This window comes from Sinohyriopsis cumingii, chromosome 17, assembly GCF_028554795.1.
Source record: "Sinohyriopsis cumingii isolate HCF-2022 chromosome 17, ASM2855479v2, whole genome shotgun sequence".
Classification (NCBI taxonomy): Eukaryota; Metazoa; Mollusca; class Bivalvia; order Unionida; family Unionidae; genus Sinohyriopsis; species Sinohyriopsis cumingii.
The window spans coordinates 50,815,298-50,843,038 of NC_142977.1; the positions used below are offsets into that span (position 1 = coordinate 50,815,298).

Sequence of the window (27,741 nt, forward strand, 5' to 3'; positions counted from 1 at the left end):
CCGTATTTATTCTTCGAGTCACAATACCCATTGCCTTTGACCTTTTGACAGCGAAATGAATAATCTTCTTCCTTACCCCAAAAAGATGAGGAATTTGTTCCGTTCATACAGGTGTAAACCAAAGAAATTCAAAAGGGCGTGGCCAATGATATTGCTGGAAATAGTAATGAAAAAGGAAAGACTTAATTGTTATCAATTGTCTTTGTTACTTTTTTTATTTGTTATAAGATAATGCGTGGACATTGATTACAGACAAGATAAGGTTTATTTAAGATCAGCATGAGTTAAAATATTTAAATATAAGCTCTAGCGAGCGTTTTAAATAAAAAACAAAAAAACAATTGTTATTAAAACAATCATGGCTTACAAAACAAACAAGCACAGCATAATACATGTACATGGATACAATTGGACAAAAGGCACAGAGCTGAACTTGAAGCATGCGCATTTTAAAAGGCAGTGATTCAAATTGAAATTAATATTTTAGATAAATTAAAACCATAATTTAGGATAAGTTCACCCTCCCCCAATAATTGTCGGTAAGAATTTAAATTTAAATTAAACGCAGAAGCACCCAATTAGGCCTAAAAGCATGCTGCGATGTAGCTTATGTCTTACTTAAGAAGAAAGGAATTACCAGTACGGTGCTTGATAGTATATGAGACAAGGACAGATAATAAAAAAAAAATCGGAAACATAAACATTTGCTGCCGTCATCATGGCATGGGATATTATTTGCAGATATTACATTTACAGTCTTTACTGTCCCTGGATAGAATTAAGAATGTAATTGAATTGAAATTTGTTCTCTGAAGTGAGCTGGTAACTCATTCCATTTAGACAAAATTCTCAACATCATCGTCGTCCTTAATGCACGCAGTATATAAAATTCTCTCCCTTCCTTCAATCCCTCCCTCACACGTCAATACTAGGTTAATTTAATGTTGTTTTTGAATTTTCTATTACTAATGTAATTTTGATTGTTTCTGTTTATGATAACATTATATTTCAGGAATGTGTTTTATCCTCCACGTATAATGGTTCATTTAAGTTTTGCAGGGTTGATTATCTCTTTAACAGATTATCAGAATTATCGCTGTATCTGGACGAATGAACTGTGGTTATGCAGATTAATTATCATTTTTGTTTTAGAAAATGAGTATTTTATATGTCTGAGTCTTAAACATAATTTCGTTGTTTATTCCAGTCAGTCGGGTTCTACATTATTACACCTAATGATAAACACTCTGACATGGAGAATGTACCTCGAATGACTTAGTACATTCCACACACGTCAGTATATTGCGTACAAGTGCCCAATTTATTTTACTAACAATATTTCATTGACTGTACTCCGGCAAAATATATGCATGTAGATATTATACTTATGAGAGAATGACAATACCATTTATCACCCTCGAGGACTTGTTTTTTTAAAAACAGCTATTGAATTGGTTCCAAAATTTATGGTGTTCTGCTCCATTTGAACTATGTCAACAGTTTCGTTAAAACATACACAGCATCTGAGAATACGTTGAACTCAATGGTAATAGTTACACTTCCGCGAAATTATTTATGGATATTTAGAAATATATTTCATTTTCGGTTAAGATTATTGTGTATAAAGCATCCAGTATTTGGAATAGCGAATGAGGTGATAATCAACGGTAATTCTAAATGTGACTCTTGAAGCTTATGTCCGGGGATTCCTTGTGGATGATGTGCCCGTTTTGGTCATCACACCATGCATTTTGGACTGGTTGGAATACACGAGTTGTGCGAACACGTGCTCTTATGTACATTTATGGGATTTGTTTCAAAACCTCTTTAAAATGTTATGGACTTGTTCTTCGAAAGTTAAATTTCAGAGACTAAAAATATCCTCGTTTTTTTTTAAGTTTGGAAACTACTAAAAATAAATTGTTTGTTATCGAGGCAGTTAACTAAATATTTTTAAATTTATTTTAATTAGAATATTACACTCTAGGTTCTTCTAGCAGTTAGATTAAACAAAAGCACATATTTTTTGCTCTGTTCATTTTAATAGATATGGTCAAAATACAGCGTGTAATGACTTAGATGGGAACATAAACCGTTAAAGAAAACACCTAAATGAACACAACTTGGAGGATTTTGTTAAGAGTTCATGTTATCGGAAAGCGACACACACACACACACACACACACACACACATATATATATCCAAAAGCCCCTTGATAGATTCTCATAAATTATTATTAAGCTATGAACATTCATTACATGACATGCCTGCTCGGCTCTTTACCTTGGGGTCAAGTTATTACGTATATCTGATTTAATTCATATTTATTTTAATTTAATTGTTTGCCAGTTTTATTTTTTTTTTATATTATATTATATGCTATTATAATGTAAATTTGTTCACTGGAGATGATATTTTTTCAGAAAATCGGTTGACCTGAATCATTCTTTTCGTAAACACCAGGTGATGATCTAAATCCTGACCTCGTTTCAGAATTTGTAGCAACCTTCGTAAACAAGTTCTATTTTATTTTAAAATGATTTGTTGTGGTTAAGGTCATGATGGGACTAAATGATTTAAGATGTAAACAATTTTTTTAAAAATTTTTATTCTCGGAGTAAAATCTTTGGTCTAATCAAGGCCATAGTATGTGTACTGATTTTTTAAAATATGTAAACATGGTCACGTGACCCTGTGTTTCGCAATTCCGGTTTTTCCATTACTGAGCATTTGTTAGTTTTAATAGAGATGCGTAGATAGAGATTTCTCAGTTTTGGGCTTTTTACACTGATATCAAGTTATTTTGTTGTAGCCAGATTCTGAGTTATAATTTTCTTCAGATCAGTTGGATTTCAAAAGGATTAATTGTGTTGTTTTTCTGGAGAATACGTGTGCTCATGTAATATTGTGGAACAAGGAGTATTCAAACTGAAGGCAGATACTCTAATTTTACTAAATGGATTAATGACAGACGAATTATGCGGGTCAATGAAAATCTTGTCCTTAATAACTGTGCTATATTATACGCTAATACGCTAATACGCATGCCGCAATCTCTGAAAATAAGTTCTTGTAAATATAAAATTGACTGAATGTTTGTTGCCTGTCACTTTTCATTATTTCTACATCGTCAGCAAAAATACAGTATTTCTTTGCTTTCCTTTGTGTCAGCATAAGTAACGTTTTGATATTAGGATCCATACGTTGACATCGTAAGTTATGTCCCTTGCACACAAATTGCAAATGCACTCGAAATCGACTCATCGAATCGTCTCTTATTTTTTGCTACTGTTGGTATCGATCTTAACAAGAAACTGTCAAAGATGAGACGAAGTCAAAGTAGTTGAACTGATGCTTAAATTTGACAAAATCGATGCACAACATTCGTACCTGACAAAGTCGGCATGCATAAATTTCATCTTATTTCTTTGTTTATCCTTCAAGAATGTTGTCAGTATTTCATCTGGGGATTGAACATTTCCTAAAAACACAGTCTTGAAGACGGGTTCACGTACACTTATTTCAAGGAAGGATACAAGGGCACATATACGGACGTACGATCTTTGTTATAGTCCTTATATATTTAGACCCTTATTTCTCGAAATCAGCTCGACACATTTTCTCTATACCTTTCTTACTGGAACAGGCCCCTTATGGGGAATTTTCAAACCAGGGTTTAAATAAAACGTTTCAAACTCGGTGTTCATGTATTTCAAATAATCGGCCATCGTTGTATCGGTTTGATATTGGATGTTCTTCTTTCAGTGATTTCTCGCCACCCATACCGTCAAAATTTATTTTGATAGTCAACTATGTACTTGAGGTACACAATAGATGCATAATCCACATCAGAATGTTTTTGGAATCGTAGGGTCAGTGTATGGTCTTAAGAGGCAGTCTACTGATGAGCGTTGTTGTGGTTTTTGTGGTTACCATATATATATATATATATATATATATATATATATATATATATATATATATATATATATATATATATATATATATATATATATATATATATATGGGGTGGGCGAAGTTATCCCTGGATACACTTTCTTAAAGACGGGACCATGTCAAAATTATTGGAGGAGTATATGCCTCCATACGTGGGCGTAAGATTTAATTCACTCAGGGTCTTTGTTATAGCTTCTATATATTTATCTCCCTACCCTATTTATCGAAAGGGTTTAGATTAATTTTTTCTAAATTTGTCCTTCTGTTTGAGCAGATCTGTATCTAGTAACTTTTCACAGAGGGGTTGAAATCAAGGTCCTCTTAACAGGGGTTCAGTTGAAACAAATTGTTGATAGAATCGGCGCACTATGTACCTGTACATCTTCGGTACACATATCGACCAGCCACAGCTGCCATGTTTCGCTTTCGATATATCTCGAACCTGGATCAACGAATTTCGTCTAAACTGTTGCTACTATTAGAGCAAATTCCATCTACAAACTGCCAAAGAATGATTGAGGTGAAATTACTTTAAACAGAGTTCAAGTCATTGAAAATGTTAACACAATCTTTCCTCTCTGTATCCAACTTTATATCGGTGGTACTGATAACGGCACTCCTAATTTTCTGAAAGGGCTCGAGTAATTATTAGATCTCAAACTATTATAGGGCTCTAAGCGAGCCCCTAGCTACAAATGCGATAATCGATCTTGCTTGATTTCCCTATTCCACACCAAGGCAAATGATGAATTATTCTTTCAATAATTTCTCCTGAGAAATGAGTTGTAGAAAAAAGATCGGGAACAATAGGTATAAACATAACTAAGCAAAGATGAATAATAAACAGAAAAAGTGTGATTTTAGTATTCCGAACACTACAAACATTGCAGATGTTCATGGCATTATTTAAGCGTACCGATATCGCTTGCAGTATCACGTGGTGCACTCGTATGGAACAGGTTTATTCTACATTGCTTTATCACAGTGTCATGGATGTCTAGGTATGAGAGAATGTTATTTTGTCTTGATTTTTTTAAAAATGACATTTGAATTCACTCTATTTTCAGTTGCCCATTATTATATAAGTCAAGATGTATTTACATTTTACTCAGGTGATGAAACTGTTTACAAGTAAATATTGAACAAGTAAATTGCATCACAGGAGATACCTTTATGGCATAATGAACAGAAAATGTACTGGATCACCTCCATGGTACAATGAGCAAAGGTTGTACTGGTTAACCTCCATGGCAGAATGACCATGAGTGGTACTGGTATACCTCCATGTCACAAATAACACGGGTTGTATAGGTTTCGTTGTAATTGCGTCCTTGTTTTTCAGTATCAATTATTCTTGTCTCTCTATCTTTGATTATCCTTTCATTTCACAAATCTCTCGCATGCTCAGTTGAATCATCTGACATACAATGGAAAAGATAAGGGGAGTTCAGTGTATCGAAGGTGATAAGGCACTGCCCCATGCTGAATATGAAACAACTTTCCCGTTTGTCAGCGGGAAGCACTAGAAAGAAAGGACATTGCCATGGCATCGCAGTTTTATTACGGTACGTTCCTTTTTGTCATTCTTAGGTGTGGATATTTAACTATACTTATTATGCCGTTTAAATTTGTGCGGTACATTTTCAACTGAGAATTCTTATTGGTAAAAAAAAAAAGTTTTTATGTTAGAATGGTAACAGGTCCGGCGCTATAATGTGCTAGGCCCAAGGCAGCATGTGGGGCCCAAGGCAGCAAGCGATGAGCGCGGGGCCCCAAACAAAAATTTGCAATGCCTGAAAGCGCGGGGCCCAAGGCAGTTGCCTCGTTCGCCTTGCTCTAGGGCAGGGCCTGAATAGTTTAGGCAGAGGTGTGTGTGTGTGTGTGTGTGTGTGTGATTTGGATTTTTACTGTAGCTTTAAAAAAAATTCAGTTATAGTTTATAGTGATGCCTAGCACCGGGACATCATGCCGCAGACATGTAGCATGATGTCCCACCCAGTCACAGTATCCTGACACCAGGCCGACCAGTCCTAACACTAACCTCTTAATGCTGAGTGCACAGCGAGGCAGCTACTAGTGCTATTTTTATAAGTCTTTGGTATGATTCCGCCGAGTCCGAAACCGCGACCTTTCGCATCTTAGGCGGACGCTCTAACCACTAGGCCACCGGACTGGTCGGCAGAGGTGAAAATATACTGAGTTATTATTATCAACATATAGCAAGAATGCGTTTCTGTCAGAGATTTTAGTGTACCTATATAGTGATACCGAAGCACAGAGAGAATTAAACTTGTAAAATCATGACAAGGAAATCGTGACTTAATTTTTCACCTTCTTTGATTTAAATTTTAGAGGTCATCATGAGAAATCCCTTATGTGTGTGTGTGTGTGCGCGCGCGTGTGTGTGTGTGTGTGTGTGTGTGTGTGTGTGAGAGAGAGAGAGAGAGAGAGAGAGAACTTGGTGAATGTACTATTATTTAATCTAGGCATGTCCAACTTACTCTTGAATGTGGACCGGAAAGCAACGTTTAGTTGTACCCTGATGATGATAAGAAAATTTTAGATAGTAAACCTAGCTTTCAACATAATATTAAGGCAAACTTCAGCATGTCAGGCAAACCGCAAACGCACACTCTCCCAGAATGTATTGTTTTCTACCCATTGAATGATGGCGAGTCCAGTAAATTTTGGTCGGCGATCGCCAGGAAAATACATGGGATATCCTGTTCGAAATTATTCCTATATGACGATTTTCGAATTCTCTAAAGTCAAAAGACATGGAAACTTGCTTATGAAACTTTTAAATAAAAAATAATCTCACAGGGACGGGGAAATTAAATTAAATTAAATTAAATTAAATTAATTAAATTAAATCTCCCTTTTTGTAGTCGAAGAAGTACTCTTAGACAAATAAAACCCAACAAAGTAAAAACCATACCATCCCAAACAAGTGAACAAAGAAAGCAATAACAACAAAAATAGCACAAAGCAAATACAGTATAACAACAGCAACAACATAGTAGAGAAGAAATTAATTTTTTTAGAAAGATAAACCAACTTCCCACTCTCAAAATCAACCCTACCCGCCGCAGAAAAAAAAGCAAAACAAAACAGGATGCACCCATGACTATTGGATACTGGGGAAGGCGCTTTACTTCTCCATGCCTGGACACAAACCGAAAGAATGAATGAATTAATAACTCAATGGATCAATTTATATATCAATCAAACAATCGTTACGAAACTTCTGATGACTGCGACGACAATAATGCTGATTACGTAACTGTCAAAAAGTCTCTGATAATATGTTCATACGACACGGATGCTCCCGCGAACATGGTATAGTGGAAGAAAGCAAGGAAATAGCTAAAAATCAAACAGAGATGATAACACAGTCCAAAACATTCAAAATCGAACCTGATCCACGTCTTATTGCTAATATCAAACCCCATCAAAGAAATTGGATTGAGTTCATTAAGCCCATCAGACGTTATGTATCAAAACGCTGTATGCCACTTCTGCAGTTCATTCTTAAAACTTTTGTTGCCGATTTGGCTAACTAGTTACCTAACAAGATAGATTCAACCGTACATGTAGACTAATATATAGAATGATACCTAATAGGTAGATATAATGTAAGTACATGTACGTAGATTCCTCATAGGCTAAGATTATTGATACAACCGTACATACATACATACTAATAAATAGATGAATACGTAATATATAATTATAAGATATAATATGTGTGTGTGTTTCTGTGTTTGTGTGTGTGTGTGTGTGTGTTTTAAAACTGAAAATTAAACATTTTTACTACAGTGCAATACTTCGTGTGGACTCTACAGCTGATAGCATCGTCAAGTTTTCTCCTGACAAAACAATGTAAGTACATTTATTTAGATTCTTTAAAGGCTGAGATTGACGACCGACCAGGCAGACCCCCATTTTTTGTTAGAATGACTAGCTTGCTTGGTGGTGTGTTTCGTTACTATGGCAATGACAAAAGGTGTGAAAAGCATGTTGTATGCTAATTGACATATTAATAGCAAGCTAAATTCGCAAAAATAATCATTCAATATATAGTTACCATAGTTATATTAACTTTATCGGTCAGGTATCCCCATACTAACTGGACCTAAGTAACATTATCTCGATGTAATCTCGATCTCGACAGTATTTTGAAACTGAATTTGAATGTTTGTGAAATTTTCGACAGTAAGCTATGCATAAACTTAGTTAAATTAGGTTTAAGAGTAGACAATGCTAATTAAAATACAAGCGAAATTAAGAAAAAAAAGCCATATATCAGATAGAGACTTCAGACAAACTGTAACAATTTTCCAAGTAACACTTTATTACCTGACCATGGCTCGCATTATTTGCAGGAAACTATATATTACCTGAATTTTTGTGTCAATTTTGGGGCATGTATTTATAAATTATTTTAAGTGTGTGTGTTTGTGTTCTGGGATTTTTAACGTAGCTTTAACAGTTCGAATCATTTCGCAACGATGCCGGCAGTGTGGCAGTTTATAGCGATGTTTAGCACTGGGAATAGTGAATGGGGCCACTTTAGCGACAATTGGAATTAGTATTACAAGACTCCCCTGGGCCACTATAGCGACAACATTTTAAAAATCACCATGGGTCACTATAGCGACAAGACAAAAGGTTGGATTTTGCATAGATCTTTCTCAGGAAGTCGAATTTGGGTTTTTCCACTCCAATATTTAACGCATGCGCAATCAACGTTGGGCAACTTTTAAGCGATTGTCATTAACATAGTGTATGTTCGTGAAGAAAGTTTCAAACAAATTTGTAAAGGTTTGACATCTGTGCACCCTTTACAGAAATAGTGTGTTTAAAAATCATGAGTGAATAATTCAGTAATCTGCCTACAAGTGAAAAGTAGATATGAGCACAAAAGGCATCAGAGAGGACCAGAACAGCGGACATGATTTGTGGACCCTAGGAAAAATTATCCAGTATGCCCCAATGAATCACACAAATTGAAACAACGGTGGATCTTGTGACCATTGTTGTCCCCCGTAATTTGTCCTACCCTGTCCGCGGTCCTGGATAGGACTTACAAAGTTGGATGATCCGTTTCTGAAAGGAAAGGGGTGGGTGGACGATTTTCCTATGTGACTAGAATCACAATTTGTACAAAGGTACGTGTATTTAGATGATTCTTCACGACTATATACTCGCGAAAAACACGATGACTTACAAATCCCTTTGTTGCATATAATTAATTTCATAGTAGATGGATGCATACAGGTGAACACAGCATTATCAATGCCAGCGTAATCAGATCCCAAGCCCAATCCGAGAAGCCACACGAGTTACACATAACTGATAGTACTGTAGGAACTGGCCATTGCAAATGTATAACATGATGAGTTAACTCATTATTATCCATATTTGTTCAAGGAACTAACAAACTAAGGAGAGAGAGAGAGAGAGAGAGAGAGAGAGAGAGAGAGAATTCATTAGCCAATCCAATGTATCATAAGCAGTTTTGGGATTCAACTTCATTCCCATTTAATTTATTAACTAAATGGTAAATTTTTGAGGAATCTGCTTAATATGTGATGTGCCGCCTTTGGTGTTCATTGTTTACTGCTAATTAGACAAGTTAACTTGTTTAATTTCGGATTATTCATTACCATGCAGTCATAAGAGTGGGCGGGCGGAGTTGAGATGAGATGAGAGTCACGATGCATTAACATAAAGCAATAGATACTCATTTATTGTTAAAAATACTTAATGAAAACGTACAGTTCAACTCATACTTGTGGGCTGGCATATCATTGTATACTACTATTTGCGGAGATCTATAATGACAAATTTTCTATTCATGTAAGAAGTGTAAGTCACTCGAGTTGCCATACGGAAAATGCGCATGACCGTACCGGATGCGGCTATGGGATAGGTTTGGCCAGCTAAAAATAGTATATGAAAATGATCTATAGGGACAATAGGAATGGAACAGGTGGGTGACGTCACGGTACAGGAGATTGGTAACACTGTAGCAAGGGGGTGACGTAAATTGGGCGGAAAACTGGCAACAATGTTGCAAGTGGCTGACCTGAATATTCGCTGCCCTAGGGAGAAACAAACACAGCAGATACATAGACATATATAACAAATATACATGGACTGATGAACATCAATCTATCACTCAAACAACCGACTTAAAAAAAAGTTTAGGCAAGAAAGCAAATGTTTTCGAGGCATATGAGTGGTCCTTACAAAGGGGCTTTGGGTTTATTCTATTTTCATTCAAACCCAAAGTATACTATCCACACAAACGTACGCGAACTCATACAAACCCCAAATATACTATCCACACAAACGTACGTGAACGCATACAAACACACACTATACAATTCACACAAACGTACGGAAACGCATACAAACCCCAAATATACTATCCACATACGGGAAGACGAAAAAAACAAACCACACTATCTATTATCCACAAAAAAGCACGCGCACACATACAAACACACACTAAACTATCCACACAAACGTACGCGCACGCATACAAACCCAAAAATCTACTATCCACACAAACGTACGCGAATGCGCGCGCACACACACACACACACACACACACACACACAGAGGGACGAAGAAAAAACAAACCCAAATATACTATCCATACAAACATGCGCGAACAAATACAAACCCCAAATATACTATCCACACACGGGAAGAGAAAAAAAAACCCCAACACAATATCTACTATCCACACAAATGTACGCGAACGCATGCAAACACCCAAATACACACACATCCAAATACACACCCACTCAAATACACACACACACACACACACACACACACACACACACACACACACACACACACACACACACAAACACACACACACACACGCACGCGCACGCACACACACACACACACACACACACACACACACAGGGAAGAGGAAAAAACAATGGTCTAAATATCTGGGAGGACCTAACCCCGAATAAGTAGTCAGAGCCGGATTATTCTACTTGGGCGAAGGGGATAACGTCAAGTGCTTCAGCTGCGGTGTGTCATTGCACGAGTGGGAGCAGAAAGACTCGGCTTACCTGGAACATGCTCGATGGTCTCCGCATTGTCACTACCTACCTTTAGTGGGATGACCTCGGTAATCTCTGGATGGATATTTTACAAGACAACATTTATTGTTTGCCTGTGGAGTTGAGAGAACGCATTTACCGAGAGTTGGTCAAAATGGAAGTGAAACGCAAATTCAGAATCATGTTTCCATTTTTAAACTATGCTCTTTTCCAAAGTAAACAAAGACTGATTATGGGAGGACACTAAGAGACTGCAAGAACATTATACACTGTCCCTATGCCACCTTTGTTACCAAAACATGTTGTACAGTGACTTGTTTATATTCCAGTTTGATCGTTTTGATGTGTATTTTATCGCTGTACTTAACCATTTGGCTTTTATGTATTTTTGTCTTTCGTGTTGTTCCATTTTAAACAAGTGTTGAAATAAACGTGTCCTGAAAGAAGTATAAAAACTCTTGTCATGGTTGTCTTCATGTCAAAAGTGACATTCCCTACACTATCACTACTTCTGCTGTCTCTGCTCCCTCTTCCTCCACTTTTAAAGTCATCGACAAACACTTAGATCGTGCTAGTTGGGAGGCCTTGTATCTTCGCCATCCCTTTAACATGTAAGCGGTTCAGGCAACACCGAATTTGTCAAACGTTTGATCGAACATAAACGTCATTTGATCGATCGTCCACCTCAACGGATCGCGTGGTGTTACAAGGAGTGACAATCGGTATACAGTCTCTTGCAAGAAAGTCAAGGCGATTACATCGTGTTGGTGGAAGACATTCCTGGCGAAGACGACGGGATCGTGTCTGATCCCAGTCAAATCCATCTGGTCATTTTCGACGACATGTTAGGAGAAGACGAAGAAGAAATTAAACTGGTTTACGCGCAAAAGACATCATCGTAATGACAGTGTCATTTTCATCACCCAAAATTTGTTTCAACAAACTAAAGCCCATCGCACCATCAGTCTCAATGCTCATTACGTGGTCTTGTTTAAAAGCCGTAGAGATAAATCGCAAGTGTAAGTCTTAGCCAAACAGTTAGGAACGCCTTGGCTGACACATGCGTACGACGATGCCACTCAAACCCCACACACCTATTTACTGTAGGATTTAAAGTATACTACCCCCGATTATTTGCGATTTCGTACCCATTTGTTTCACCACTGGTGCCAATACGGAGGGCCTGTGGTGTACATGTCTCCTTCGTCAACTTAACAACAACAACAACAACAAAAAATTTATGAAAACCTCGGACACTATGGGTCTGTCTCACACAACGTCAACATAACGTCCCTTCAGTCTCATCTTCCTGTCAAATTGATTCGTGCATTGTACGGCATAAGTCGCGAAAAAAATCCACAAATACGTGCTCGTGTCTTAGAAGCCAGTCTCAAAGAAGTCTTACGATGGTTTACGGTGACAGCACGTCAATTACTCCAAGGAATCATTCACAAACCAAACGCTATTTTTGAGAGAAACAAACCAGCCTTGACGCAACTGGCGGATCTCCGCATCGACACTCAAACCAAAAAGCGAATCAGTTTGAAACCTGGAGGTAGCGGTTCTTTATTAGAAGGTGTCATCATTCGTTCCCTCTTAAAATGGGATCCCAATGCCCCAAAGTCCTCTCCAAGCAAAAAGCTACTCCCAAGAAAGCCGAACAGACCAAGAAGAAGAAAAACAGCGGTGGTGTCAAGACCAAGTCACAGCAACAGAAAAAGAAAAACCTACAGAAAAAGAAAAAGAACAATTCCCAGAAAAGACCTCATAAATCAGCTTCTTCCCGCAAAAGTCCACTGCATATAGCGACGGTGACCGCTTCTCCAGTAGTCTCAGGTTCCTCCAATTCTCTGTCGCTAGTGATGCCAGCCAAGCCTAATTTGATACCTGTTCTTCATCATTTGATGAAACAATCGAAACCCGCGTCTACAGAACTTTTCCTACAGCGTTGACACCCTCCTCATCGTTTGCTGCAGTGACAGCTGCTCACAAAGTACCTGTCCCCCCCAGTCAAAGTCCAAGAGAGATCGGTCATGTTACAGGGTTTATTGGATTTGTCCAAGCAAGAACTGTCCCGTTTTAGTTCGTTGCGAACCCCTCCACGATGTGTGATGCCTGTCATCAAGTTGATATGACGTAAAGGCAATCAGTGGCGACGCGTTCCAGTATAAAAAAGATCTACGTTAAAGGATGGGGATCTTTGTTTTGTGGTCCTGAACACCCAAATATACCCCTAAAAGATGTGCACACCACTCTCTGACTAAATAAGGAAAGAAAAGGAAATGACTTCCTCCTCGATTAGCCAAATATTGGGACATGTTGTCTGTCCTGTCCAAAGCTCCTTCACCCATGCGAAAACAACTCATTCAAACAGCCTCCAAAGATGTTGTTGATACCGTGTGTGAATGTTGCTTGAACGTCTTGAAAGGCACGATACCTTTGTCACCATATCAGAAAGAATGCTTAGCCAAGCATCGACACGTTCTTCGCCAAATGGTCCAAAGGAAAATACCCATCCATCAAAAGAAGAAAATGTTGGTACAACGCGGAGGAATTTCGCTCATATTGTTATGACCCTTGCTGAAAGTAGTATTGGGAACAATGCTGGGAGGACTCATGGGAGCAAAATAAAAAAGGATCAAGAAGATAAAAGGGACCTCTGGAGTCAAAAGATCCGGACGTGACCATTGAAATCCGATGGAAGGACAAAAACTGGCTCTAGTGCCTTACAAACGATGGATGAAATACCATCGTTGGCAAGAACAACGGACCCCGAATTTGCCTCCCAATCCAGTGCCACGAATGGCTGAGGAAGAAGAGGTACGAGAAGTCTTTCAAACACCGTTAGCAGCTGTCATTTCTAGTAAGATGTCAGCGTCCTTGTTGACCCCTTCCCCCACTCCCCAACGAGAAGAACTTATAGCTTGGGTTAAAAAGATGATGTCCATTCCTCCTTCGACAGAAGTTAAAAAGAAAGAACGGAAACCAGAAATGAAAAAGAAAAGAAGACCAAAGCCATCCCATTACCACCACCATCAACGTCACCACTACCCTCGACTTCTACTCCCGTTGCACGTCGGACACGTAAAGCCGTTTTCAAACCACCATTTCGACCCATCCAAAGTAGCATCAGCGAAGAGTTGGTGACTTATTAAACATTTACTACGACCCAGCCCATCCTGCAGGTTACGGAGGAGTTCAGAAATTGTATCGTGCTGCCAAAAACCTGTCTGAAAAGTCTCCGTTTACCTATAGTGCATCGATTGTTACAAGAACAAGCCACGTACACTTTACACAAACGTATTGGACGAAACTTTTCCAGACGTCGCAGCCGAGTGGAAGGCATAGATCAAGAATGGCAAGCCGATTTAGCTGATGTCTCTCATTTCGCCACCTACAATCATGGCTACAAATTTTGTGTGTGTCATCGACGTCTTTTCCAAATTTGCTTGGGTCGTACCATTGACTTCCGAATCGAGCAGTGAGTTAGTGCGAACCATCAAACTGGTGTTGAAACAAAGTGGTCGTCACTCTGTTCGATTGCAAACCGACAAAGGCACCGACTTTCTGAACTAGGCTTTCCAAAAAGATTTAAAGAAACGAGACATTCATTTTTACACCAACGAGAATCCCGAAACCAAAACCAGCATCGTGGAACTTTTTCAACGCACCTTGAAAGAACGCATTTGAAAACATTATTTTACACATTAAGACACTCTCAACTCTCACCGTACCTAGTCCAAGCGTACAACCAATCTTACCATCGGAGCATTGGATGTGCCCCCCCACTTCCGAGAACGAAGTGACTGTTTTTGAGTGCCTGTACGGTGCCTGTCCCCAACAAAGGTGAAGTGTTGGCAGCAAGGGATTGGGTGAGTATTGCCAAAACCAATCACACTTTTGATAAAGGTTACTTACCCAACAATTTTTTGTGTTACTGGACGAGTGCGTGTCCATCATCCTGCCGTCTATAAATTGGAATACATGAACGGGGAAGCGTTAACAGAAAGGTTTTACTTGCCCGAGTTACAACGCGTGACCAAAAAAGAATAAAAAGTTTACGACATCGAAAGCACTTTCGAACGAAGAACCCGTGACGTGGGATAGCTCCGTGTCAAATAAGTCACATTGTGTTGGAAAGGATATCCTCCCAGTTTTGATTCTTGGACTGACGCTTCGCAAGTCATCGACTAAAAGAAGAAGTGACCATCATGCCCTTCAACACAGCCTCAACCGCTACCACCGGAGTGACCACTCCTTCACTCAGTATTTCTCTGCAAGATCTTCGAAAGCAACCCTGTGGGTGTAGTGTGGAGAACGTATGCCTAAAATGCATGTCGTCTTTTTCTGCCAAATCTGTATGGCTTATTGTGTCAACGGTGCGGCCACTGCCAATTTGAGTTTGTAAAAAGAAGACAGACAATTGTGGACCATTTTACCTAGCAGTTGCATCGGTTACTTTTATTCCCAATCATTCCCTGAAATACTCATCAAACGGGAACAACGGGAGTCTTGTGTCCAACGTCTGGTAGCACTCCAACAATAACCAAAACAGCAATCATATTTTAGACACTCCTCTGACTTCGAGTGACCCCTTGGAGGGCAGCAGAACTCTGGAATTATGAACAACAATAACTAATTTTAATTAACGTTACCCAGTGAAAGTTTCATGGAGGTGTTTCCCAACAATTATTATTATTAGACGGCCAAATAACACCAGGCCATCCAATTAGATCACGAATCCTATACGGAAGTGGCTTTGGTGGAAATGATTTACCCTACACAAATCAAAAACATCACTGAAACTCAAAACACTTCCCAGGTCGAAATCCTGAACGTCGAATTGCAAGAAGAAATGAATAAAATCGGGTTTTCATGTGGCACAAAGTCAGCAAGCAATTCATCATTCAACATCTACAGGTTGAACATTTCGGCAGGCTATTATTTTAGCGGTGAACATTTGGTGGACACAATTTCTGACAGGTACGAGGCAGCGTTTGGGTAAGCCCTGAACAGAGTCAAAAAAGTGTTTAGACTGAGTACCGTAAAGTGGCTTGTCGTCTCCAGATGAAATTTCAGGATACCGAAACGTTATTCATGAGGTTTAATGGTAGTGTGTTTGAAATTTTGGGTGGACATCCACAGATGGTAGCACATAATCTGAGCCCAAAGATCAACAGTAATATGGATTTTTTACAAAGCGTTTGGATCCCCTGCAGAACTGAACCAATGACTCAGTTTGATCTTTGTGTGTTCCGATGTAGTGGAGTAGAACGTAGTGGGACACACCTCCGTTCCGTTACTATGTGTCATTCCTTTGAAAGTGGCGTCTACCACGACCAATGACCAGTAAAGTGGAAACACCTATCACGTTCACCTCGAATTGGTACATCCTCACTAGTTACCCCTCAGTAAATTGTATTTTAACACTCTCACCATTGCAATAAAAGTTCTGGGACAAAATATTCCATTTTCTGAAGGGAAAGTCACGGTGAATCTCCATTTTCAAAAACGATTCTCTAACGAGTCATGTATCCAGTGAACCAAGCCGTCGCCAGACAGCGAGGGCATGGTTTAGGAGATATGCTGAAATCGGCCTTTCTGTGGCCCCGGGTTTGAAAGTGATGGTGCCGTGAGGATTGCACGCTTTGAAAGATGCCTCATTGACGCACGGCAAATAATTTCTACAAAATATCATCATCTACAATAAAAAACCCAAAAGAAGCTTTCTTGAGAGCAAACAAAAATGTCTTGCTTAAAACGGGCAAAAACATTTTGGGCCGACGAGAAACTCTTATAAATGCCATGGACACTCCCGAGTCAGGCATTCCTGCTTCCCTGACACCACAGCAAGGGCAATGAAGGAGGAGACGACGAAGACACCATTCCAGAGGATTTCACACCCCTAGAGCTAGAAAGACCAAGAAAAGAAGAACCGTCCGACACTTAGACGTTTTTGATTATAAAAAAACAGAGATAAAAAGGGGAAAAAATGATACACCGAGAGTCTTGCGTCTGTTTCAAGTCGGAACTGGATCTGTTTGCTATGCCACCCACCATGATGACGATGCAAGAATCCCAATGGGTCGAATTTCATTACGCCTCCTCTGTCAAGGATTTAGGATCTGCTCCCATCGAGTTTGAAATCAAAGGACAGCCCGAAGATTACATCGATCTGGATAACAGTTACTTGAAAGTGAAATTGATCGACACATTGATGGACAGTCCCGATATAAAGGACGAAGATAAGGTAGCCCCGTCAACAATTTAATGCATTCCTTGTTCATTTTAGTGGGTTTGTACTTGAATAACAAACTAGTCAGTAGCAGCATTTACACTTACCCTTACCGAGCATAACTGGAAAATCTCTTGACGTACGGAAAAAAAGCCAAGAACACTCATCTGGATGCTTGTGTGGTATGGAAACCTGACACAGTAAGCAAATTCAACAATACCGATTTGATTAGAGATAAAGAACCAAACCACAATGTGGGATTGAACAGTCGACGAAAACAAAATCAAAGGACCGAAGAAAAGTTTGAACTGATGCATCGTTTGCATTTAGACATGTGGCTGCAAGAGAAGTAAGTGCTGAACGGAGTGGATATCCGCCTAAGACTGAATCGTAGCAGTGACGCTTTCCATTTGATAGCCGAGTCTGCCTATTACAAAACAGTCATTCAAGAAGCCAGACTCTACTTACGACGTGTGGAAGTGTTACCTAAAATGAGAAACGATACCAGTCACACTTTGAGCAGAACAACCGCCAAGTATCCGATAGGACGCGTGGAAATGAAAACTTTTACCATTCCTGCTGGACATCGATGATCGAAGATCATCTGTTCCAAGGACAGTTACCCAAACGTTTGATCATTGGTATCGTCAAAAATACAGCCTTCATTGGAGCCTTCGAGGAAAATCCTTTTGAGTTTCAGCACTACAACGCGTCCAAGATCGAAATCAGTCGAGAAGGCAAAACCTTGTGCACCACGCCTTTCGAACCAGACTTTAGTGATGAGAAGAATAATTACTTGAGATCGTACTTGTCCATGTACCAAGCCACGGGACAGTTAGGAACAAACACCAGTCACGGCATTACGTACGAGGATTATGCAGAAGTCACACTTTCTGGGCCTTTGATTTCACTCCAGACCAAGGCAGCGACGAGGGAAATTTCCACCCTATAAAATCCGGCCAAATTTGTGTGGAACTTCAGTTTGCAAAGCCAATATCCGTAAACAACATGGTGAACGTCATTTTGTATGCCGACTTAGACAATACGATAGAAATCAACAGTTTGAGAGAAGTCATTCTAGATTATTAGAAATTATGGAAGACACTTATCCCTCTTCGAATGGTGAAGAATCTATAGAAATGTAAAGTTAGGATATCGTGAAAGCCGAACCCCAATACAAAGACGAAGAGGACGTGGTGATGAGGTCCAGATGTCCAGAACAAGAACCACATTTAGTCTCCTGTTTCGCAAAACACCTGGCATAAAAAATTACTGAACTGATCAGAAAAGATTGCTATGGATGTGAAAACGATCATCCCAGTCAAATTTAACACAATAAATGTCTGATTATGAGTCAAGAAGAAAAATTTGACGAGTATATGGAGGACGCTTGGAATCTCATCTCGGAAGAAGCCGTGTTCCATCAATGGTATAAGGACTTGCTTGATCATTCCTCTCCTCCACTGATGGCTCTAGAGATCCATCACATCAAAGCTCTCTTGGCCCAGAGTGCGGTGCCGAAGCGAAGAAACGGTTACTTGTAAGAGATTTTTTAAGCAAAAAGTCAAGATTCTCAACAACACAGAAAATGGATGCCAGGGAACATTATTACATTTTGAACCACAGTTCGTACACTGCTTGTTGGATGCCTTATCGCAAACCTCAAGACCATCAAGCTTATGTCATCAACACGGAAGACAGTCATCTCCCAGGAACCCACTTGGTAGCCGTCTACTTTCCTAAAGAGGGTTGCGTGGAGTATTTTGATTCGTATGGATTACCACCTTTGGAAGACGACATCATCGACTTTATGAGAAGAAATTCCCAGACGACACGATTCAATAACGTGAAATTTCAAGGCACATAATACATGGTGTGTGGACAATATTGTGTGTATTTTATTCAACGCAGTCTTGGATATTCTTTAGCAATTTAGTGACTTATTTTGATCTTCACTCTTCTAGAAACGATGACAAAATAGATCGATGGTTTTGTGACCATTATGGCTATCTCTTTTTCTTTAGCTAGGAAACGTAGTGTACAACAATGGTTCAATGACTTCCATCAGTGGAAATCTCACTTCACTTCACAACGTTGTCAACCTTGCCAAAATAGTTTATTTGTTTGAAAAGTTGTTTGCTTGTTTGTTAGAAAAAAATGTTTTATGGTCAATTGTTGTTTGTTGGTTGTTTGAATCAAAATGTTGTGTTTTGAAAAATGCATCTGTCGTTTGTTTGCAGTTTTTATCATTATACATGCTCTTTGACTTCTCTCTATCCCTCACCCTAAAATCAACTCTATAGTATTTCGACCCAGCAAAAAATCGTAGGTATGTTTTCTAGCACGTCAACGGTTAAACCATATAAAGCGAGAAAGTCTCCGATCTGACCATCCATTGTTGATTCGTTCATCTAAACTAAACTAAACGAAGCCTACATGTATTTGCATCATGCCAGGCAAAGCCTGATACCCAAACCTGAAGAAATAGAGAATGTTATGATGCTGAAAGTGGCCGAAGACCTGATAGAAGAGGTCTTGAGAGAGGAAATCAAGAAGGAGAAAGAAGAAAGGACGGAGAAGTACATACCTCATAAGCAGAGAGAGAGAGAGAGAGAGAGAGAGAGAGAGAGAGAGAGAGAGAGTGAGAGGCAGCAACAACAGCAAGAACCAGACAGAGGTTTTGTCGATTGCCGTGTGTACACGAAAGAGTTCTCCGTCTCTTTGTTTAGAAGCAGACCCTATCCTGTGGGAAAGCCTTCAGCCAGACGGAGACGCAGTCTTAGTCGATAAATGATTGCCATAACTCCCTGTCCACAAAAGCAGTCCATTTCAGGTCTACCCAAGTACTCTAGGAAAGAGACTATTTAAAATTGCCAGTTGGGTTGAGTGTGGAGTAGAATGACTATAAACAATCCTCCTTTACTGATATAATATATGTGTGTGTGTGTGTTTGTTTGTGTGTGTATGCATTTATGTGTTTGAATGCATTCTCGTACGTTTGTGTGGATAGTAGTGTTTTTCCCTTCCCTTCTGTGTAGATAGTAGAGTGTGTGTTCGGGTCCGTTCGCATACGTTTGTGTTGATAGCAGATATTGTTTTTTCCCCCTTCCCTTCTGTGTGGATAGTAAAGTTTGTGTTTGTATGCGTTCGCGTACGTTTGTGTGGAAAGTAGACATTGGGGTTGTACGCGTTCTCGTACGTTTGTATGGATAGTACAGTGTGTGTTTGTGTAGAATGTAGAGAGTGTTTGTTTGCGTTCGCGTACGTTTTTGTTGATAGTGTATTTGGGGTATGTTTTTTCTTCTTCCCTCTGTGGTGTGTGTGTGTGTGCGAGCGCGCGCGCGCGTGTGTGTGTATGCGTTCCCGTACGTTTGTGTGGATAGTAAAATGTGTGTTTGTATGCGATCGCGTACGATTGTGTGGATAGTATTTTTTTCTTCTTCCAGTGTGTGGTTAGTATATTTGGGTTTGGTCTGTTTTTTTACTTCCCGTGTGTGGATTGTATATTTGGGGTTTGTATGCATTCGCGTATGTTTGTGTGGATAGTATCTTTGGGGTTTGTTTTTTCTTCTTCCTTCTGTGGTGTGTGTGTGTGTATGCGTTCCCGTACGTTTTTATGGATAGTAGATTGTGTGTTTGCATGCGTTCTCGTACTTTGGTGTGGATAGTATATTTGGGTTTGTGTTTTTTCTTCTTCCCGTGTGTGGATAGACTATTTTTTTCCTCTTCCCGTGTGCGGATAGTATATTTGGGGTTCGCTTTTTGTTTCCTCTTCATCTATGTATATAGTATATTTGGGGTTTGTTTTTTCTTCTTCCCTCTGTGTTGTGTGTGTTTGTATTCGTTCGCGTAGGTTTGTGTGGATAGTATAGTTCGTGTTTTTTCTTCTCCCGTGTGTGGATAGTATATTTTTTGTTTTTTTTAGGGGGAGGGCTTGTTTTTTTCCTCTTCCCGTGTGTGGATAGTATATTGTAACGTGTCATGGGTCACGGTAAAATAAAATGGAATAGATGGACAGCTCACCCCTTTTTCAGTTACTAGGTCTCTCCAGTGTATTGTAGTGCCAAGAAATGTGTGTTCACCACAAAAGTTCTTATAAAGATCATTAGAGCACAAAACAAAACAAATATAAATAGTCAACACAGTTTCAGGCCTGGATGTGTTTTCTCACAAAATTTAGTGCTCAGAGTGGTGAAATATAATATATTCAAATATGCAGAACATATGCTTGATAAAGTATGTCGAAATAACAACAATATTTCCATTGGTAAATTGCAGGTGAAAATCAGCATAAATGTTCAATTTGTCCTAATTCACATAATCTCTAACTCAGAAAATCTCAATTCCCAAACTAATCCTACACAGAGAAATAGGTTAATAGTTCTTAAAATGTCTTCATAAGACGTACCGAAGTAGTAATGATTTTGTGCATCCAATCAAGGTTTGGAACCAGACCCGGGTTTGTGTGTTATAGTCCGGTGGTGAATATTATAGAGGCACAGTATGGAACCTGATGTTAACAGTGTCTCGCGTTTGTTGGCTGAGACACAGTTTGTCGTTTTGAGCTACACAGTCTGGAACCGGATGTCAATAGTGTGTTGCGTGGGTTGGCTGCGACACAGTTTGTCGTTTGGGGCGACACAGGCTGGAACCAGATGTCAATAGTGTGTCACTTGAGTTGAATGCGACACTGTGTATCGTTTTGTAACAACAAAGCGTATCGTTGTGTCGAGCATATTATTTCGACATCTAAATGACACAACCCCAACAAAATGGATGGAAACTTGTGATCTCAAAATTATTCATGAAATTGAGCAGGAAATTTGATAATGCCAATACGAAGTTGGATAGCAGACGGCTGTGTTGATGACGACACAGTGACAGTGTTGTCAACTAAACCCCTCTTGGGGAAATTTTATATGATATAACGTGGAAATAAACGTTGAAACAATTTCAGAGAAACATTATAGTAGTCATTATGAATACTAAATTTAATGTGTCGGTAGTAACTAGTCTACTTTGCTATTAATACTTGAAATTATCTGCTAGAGATTTTTGTTCTGTTTGCTTGGTCATGAGACCTTTACTGGAGTCCAGTAGAACCACAACTGCCAAAAACGGCGGATCTCAGCCCTATTTATAGGTTTTGGGAACACACTCGGGAAATTCATGACAAAGTTTTCACGAATATGACTAAATATGGAAGGATTCGGAAAGATTAACCTGAGCGCCTCCTAGTGGAAACCCGAGCGCCCAATACACACAGTAGTAAAAATTGCGCCCGATTTCAAACGACAAAAAGAGCAATTATTTCACAATAAATTATATAAAGATTCAACATTGATGATGAACAGTTTCATCACACTGGTGACGAAAAATTATGACCTTACATAAGTATTACCTTAATCCTAGAGAACGTATACAAACCTCAAAATAGAAAGTAAGTGATAACAGTTTACAATCCTATCATGTACACACTGGGCTTCAAAAGTCTGTACCCAGATGACGAATATTTAAACAAATCATTTTTATATGATTTACATATTGTATCGAATTACTTTTCCTTTGTGCAAGGGTCATATATATATATATATATATATATATATATATATATATATATATATATATATATATATATATATATATATATATATATATATATATATATATATATATATATATATATATATATATATATATATATATGTATATAAAACTGTTACTACATTTACTATTATTTGCATTGGAAACAGAGGTACAACTTTCCAACATGAAGAGAATGTAAACAATAATTGGAGATTATAAATTATCTCCAACATTAATGATATGTGCAAATGCACTTTATAAGAATACAAGTTGACAAGTAGTCAGGATTGTTTCAATATTTGGGGGTTTTGGGGGTTTTATGCGTTCGCGTACGATTGTGTGGATAGTAGAGTGTGTGTTTGTATGCGTGCGCGTACGTTTATGATATAGTATATTTGGATTTGTTTTTTTTTTTCTTCTTCCCGTGTGTGGATAGTATATTTGGGTTTGTTGTTTCCTCTTACAGTGTGTGGATAGTATATTTGAGGTTTGTATGCATTCACGTACCTTTTGTTGATATTAGAGTGTGTGTTTGTATGTACTCCCGTACGTTTGTGTGGATAGTATATATCATTTTTTCTTCTTGTGTATGGAGAGTATATTTTTTATATTTTTTTTTGCTTCTTCCCATGTGTTGATAGTATATTTTAGGTTCGTTTCTTTTCTCTTCCCGTGTGTGGAGAGTATATTTGAGGTTTGGATACGTTCGCGTACGTTTGGGTGGACAGTAGAGTGTGTGTTTGTATGTATTTCCGTATTCCTATACGTTTGTGTGGATAGTATATTTGGGGTTTGTTTTTCTTCTTCCCTCTGTGGTGTGTGTGTGTGTGTGTGTGTGTGTGTATGTGTGTGTGTGTGTGTGTGTGTGTGTATGCGTTCGCGTACGTTTGTGTGGAAATTATATTTCGTTTTTTTTCTTCTTATTCCCTTGTGTGGATTGTATATGTTGGGTTTGTATGCGTTCGCCTACGTTTGTGTGGATAGTAGAGTGTGTGTTTGTATGTATTCCCATACGTTTGTGTGGATAGTATATTTGGTTTTTTCTTCTTCTTCCCGTGTATGGATGATATATTTGGCTTTGTTTTTTCTTCTTGCCGTGTTTGGATAGTATATTTTGGTTTTATCCCCACCATGTGTGGATAGTATATTTGGGGGTTTGTATGCGTTTGCGCACGTTTGTGTGGATATTAGATATTGTGTTTGTATGCGTTCACGTACATTTGTGTGGACAGTAGATATTGTGTTTGTATGAGTTCGCGTACGTTTGTGTGGATAGTATATTTGGGGTTTGATTGAAAATAGAAGAAACCTAAAATCCCTTTAGGGGAAGCACTCAAATGCCTCGAAAAGACCAGCTTTCTTGCCTTATTTTTTTATTCGGTTGTATAGCTGTTTGTGTGACAGTTTGATGTTCATAAATCTATGTCTATATGTTATATATGTCTATGTCTCTGTATTTCTCTCTCTAGGGTAGCGCATATTCAGGTCAGCCACTTGTAACGCGAGCTTGATGTTGAGAGAACAAAAAACAATAATCTAAATGAAAAAATCATACAGAATGACAAAAATACCTTAGATTACCCCCGTGATCCGTTCTGACATAGGACCCTCTCTATCATAATGTATAAGAGAGAAGGTACGGAATTTTCCAAATACTTCGTTCCACCCATGACCCTCGATTTCCTTCTGCTGTTTCCGTTTTTTAAGGGACACGACCATACTATATGGTTTGTTTTACTCCTGATATATTTTTCTATTCATCAAGTCATTATTCACTTTTCTGCGATGTACCAAACTGAAGTTAAAGACCTAATAATGTTTCCTACCTTAAATATTTTCAGCATGTTTTTTATGTTTTCTAATTTCATGGTGTTTGTTTTTTGTAATCATATTATTATTTTTTTATGTTATACCTTTTGTCTAATATTGTAAAGTGCATAGAGCGTCTAAAGATTACGCGCTATACAAAGCCCTCATTATTATTATTATTATTATTATTATTGACATATCTCTCGGATTGTTATCCAAGCCGGTCGTAATTAAAATTCACTCATTCCCCAAACAGAGCATATATTAACTATTGCAAGCTGCCAATTAACAGAGAGTCTAACCCATACATCAGTCTTAATGATTACGTGTAACGCTCACCAGGACATAATGTGCTGCGACAAAGCAGCTACAAAATGTTGCACCATTACAGCAACTTTCGTGGTATTCCGGAATTTGTTTGCTTGTATCGTATCGGTTTAGTAGTTTAGTATTGAAAACGCTTGCCGATAGGAGACGGTAGTTCCATCACGACTGCTATTTGTAATATTTTACTCCGAACATGGTGAATCAAGAAGATAGCTGTAAAAGGGGAGATATTTTTTGTCAGTTTACCAGAGGATAACAAGCACATTACACACATTTATGCTAAACAAGTGGAGGAGGGGTCAGACCTTCGTTTTATTGTTAGAGTGCATGTGCAATGCTCTAATGCCATGTGTCCCTAAAGGAGGTCCATGTTTAAGAGTGCACATATCTCTTTTGAAAACGAAAATTTGTAGGCTTTGAAATACTTATGCTAAATTTCTTGTATGTGTTTTTTATACCTTGCATGTTGGTACCTTTTATAATTTTGTCTTGAAGCAAACCAAAACTAAAAACAGACACGGCCTAATAGAGGTTTCAACTTTATTGTTTTCATACGAGTTGGCCCATATAAACTAACTATAAAAACTTTTATTATTTGAGGGAATTGTACCTTTCGTGTAATTATGTGGAAATGTTCGTCATCTATATTACTTGTTGAACATTAAAATATCACATGTTTGCATACGATCTCCATTACCAAGGATTTTAAGGCTCTGTTTTGTTTAGGCGGCGTTCACCAGTTATTATGTACTTTGGAGAGAGTGACGTATGTAAGGTGAAGCTGTTTGCGTTTAAAACATGCACAGTCGAGAGAATGGTGGCATACCTGTATGCTACTTGGATGTAATGTGGATGATATTTTTTTGGATATTGCACTTGTGGAAATTGTACGAGATTTAAACACACTGCTAACTAAAATAAATGCTCCCTTGTGCTAAAAAATCAGCCTGAATTTGTCTAAAGTACACTATCCGTATAAAAAAATGGAAAATGAATTTTGTCAGACTAGACAATACCAGCTTCTGAAAGAGCAATGAATGAATTACCAAATATATATATAAAATGTAAAAATGTTATCGGCTCTTTTTTATATAATTTGCCTCTGAAGTTCAGGAAGTGAAAATGACCAAATAGAGCTGGCACTTTTTTTTGAAAGGTGCACATCTGGAGTAAGGCCAAGCTGTATACTCTATAACCCATATTACACCCATCAATCATACATAAAAATAAATGAAATTAAAGGTTCTTTGAATTATATCTAAGATATACAAGGTCTTTTTTAAATAGCCAGTATAACCAGTGAGGAAAGCCGGGGAAATTCTTTTTCTTTAAAATCTTATGCAAAACGCGAAACTGTAGAGCGCTACCTTAAGTTCAAAGTCATCCCTAAAATCCGGGTTTCATTTGGAACGATAATTAGCGCTTTTTTTTGGCAGCCGCTCCTCTTCACAGAAATGAAGTCTTAGCTCTGATGCTGTATATTTTAAGTGCAAAGAACACTCTAAATTATGCTTGAAAATGTGCATTGTGTATATGTATTCGTGTGTGCATATTGATTTACAGTACGTCATCGCGATTCCGGTTATCTAATGCCAAACAAAAGCTAGTTGGCAGAAATGATATGGCATAAACCTTACCAATGTTACCAGGAAGACAAGCCGCTTCAACAAAAGCGAATATGCACCATGAGACAGAAATGAAAGGTAAATATATTGAAAATCCTGACCCCTCCCCCCCCCCCGAGAAGGGACAAAGAAGGCAAAGATAAAGGCAAAATAGGTATAATACTTAAAAGAAAAGGTCAAATGTTTTTTTTTTTTTTTTTTTAATTAAGAATGAACCACAATGTTTTAGAAATGCAAGACCTTCGTTGGAACATGATCAAGGGAAGCATACCAGGGTAAACCTATAAGAATCCATGAGTAAAGCATCCATAATATCGATAGTATTTACATGTGATGGCCCCTGTTATGTTTTTGATGAAAAGAAGATGTGTAAAGAATTAAAGGAATGCAGTTCGATTATATGTCAGTGGTGCCGATAGGTCCTCAAAATTGGAAGGACCCAACTGGAAATGAAGAAGTGACAATTCAAGAATATATAAAAGCAGTTTGTTGTTTATTTTGCATCTTCAAGGGTTCGAAAATTGTGTTGCCATGGTATTGTGCAATACGAATGCAAATCTAAACCAGCATTGGAATAACGAGTTTGAAAATAGATTCGGATAATACATTTATTTATTTTTCTTTACTTGCTCATACCAATGATGTGAAATTGTGGGATTTTCAATGTAAAATTTTTCATGAAATGTAATCTTTGTACAAAGCCACGATATTTGATAATTATGAAAGTAACTTTATGAATTGGGTAAGGAATCAATTGTACATTGATTATTCCAGTGAAATTAAAGCGTCATTGGATTTTATTCGAACATTAGTTGAAAGATAATATCGAACATTAAACAGAAATTTTGAGAGGACCAAACTCTACTTATGTTCCAATTGTTATAGCAAAACATGTATTTAAAGATGAAAGTTTCAGAAAGCAGGTCCAGGATTCTTGTAAGTATTTTAAAGGTGAGAAACTACATTTCAAAATGAAAACAGTCCAGTACAAAGTCTTTTACAAGCGGTCAGATATGTATGCACATTTTAATACATATGGTTCACAAAGACATTTAATTTATTAATGTTCAATATATTTACCTCTCTTATTATTAATGACATCATTTT

At 38.2% G+C, this 27,741-nt stretch overlaps 1 protein-coding gene across 1 annotated transcript in view; it reads left to right on the plus strand.

Moving 5' to 3' along the window:
- The first annotated feature begins 5,441 nt into the window (after window positions 1-5,441).
- Window positions 5,442-27,741, plus strand: part of LOC149778683 (uncharacterized) — a 111,476-nt gene continuing 89,176 nt past the window's right edge. Inside the window, exons 1-2 of the mRNA XM_089938367.1 lie at window positions 5,442-5,523; window positions 7,778-7,840. Coding sequence (XP_089794493.1) covers window positions 5,502-5,523; window positions 7,778-7,840 — 85 coding nt within the window. The 5' untranslated portion in view covers window positions 5,442-5,501. The remainder of the gene's footprint in view (window positions 5,524-7,777; window positions 7,841-27,741) is intronic.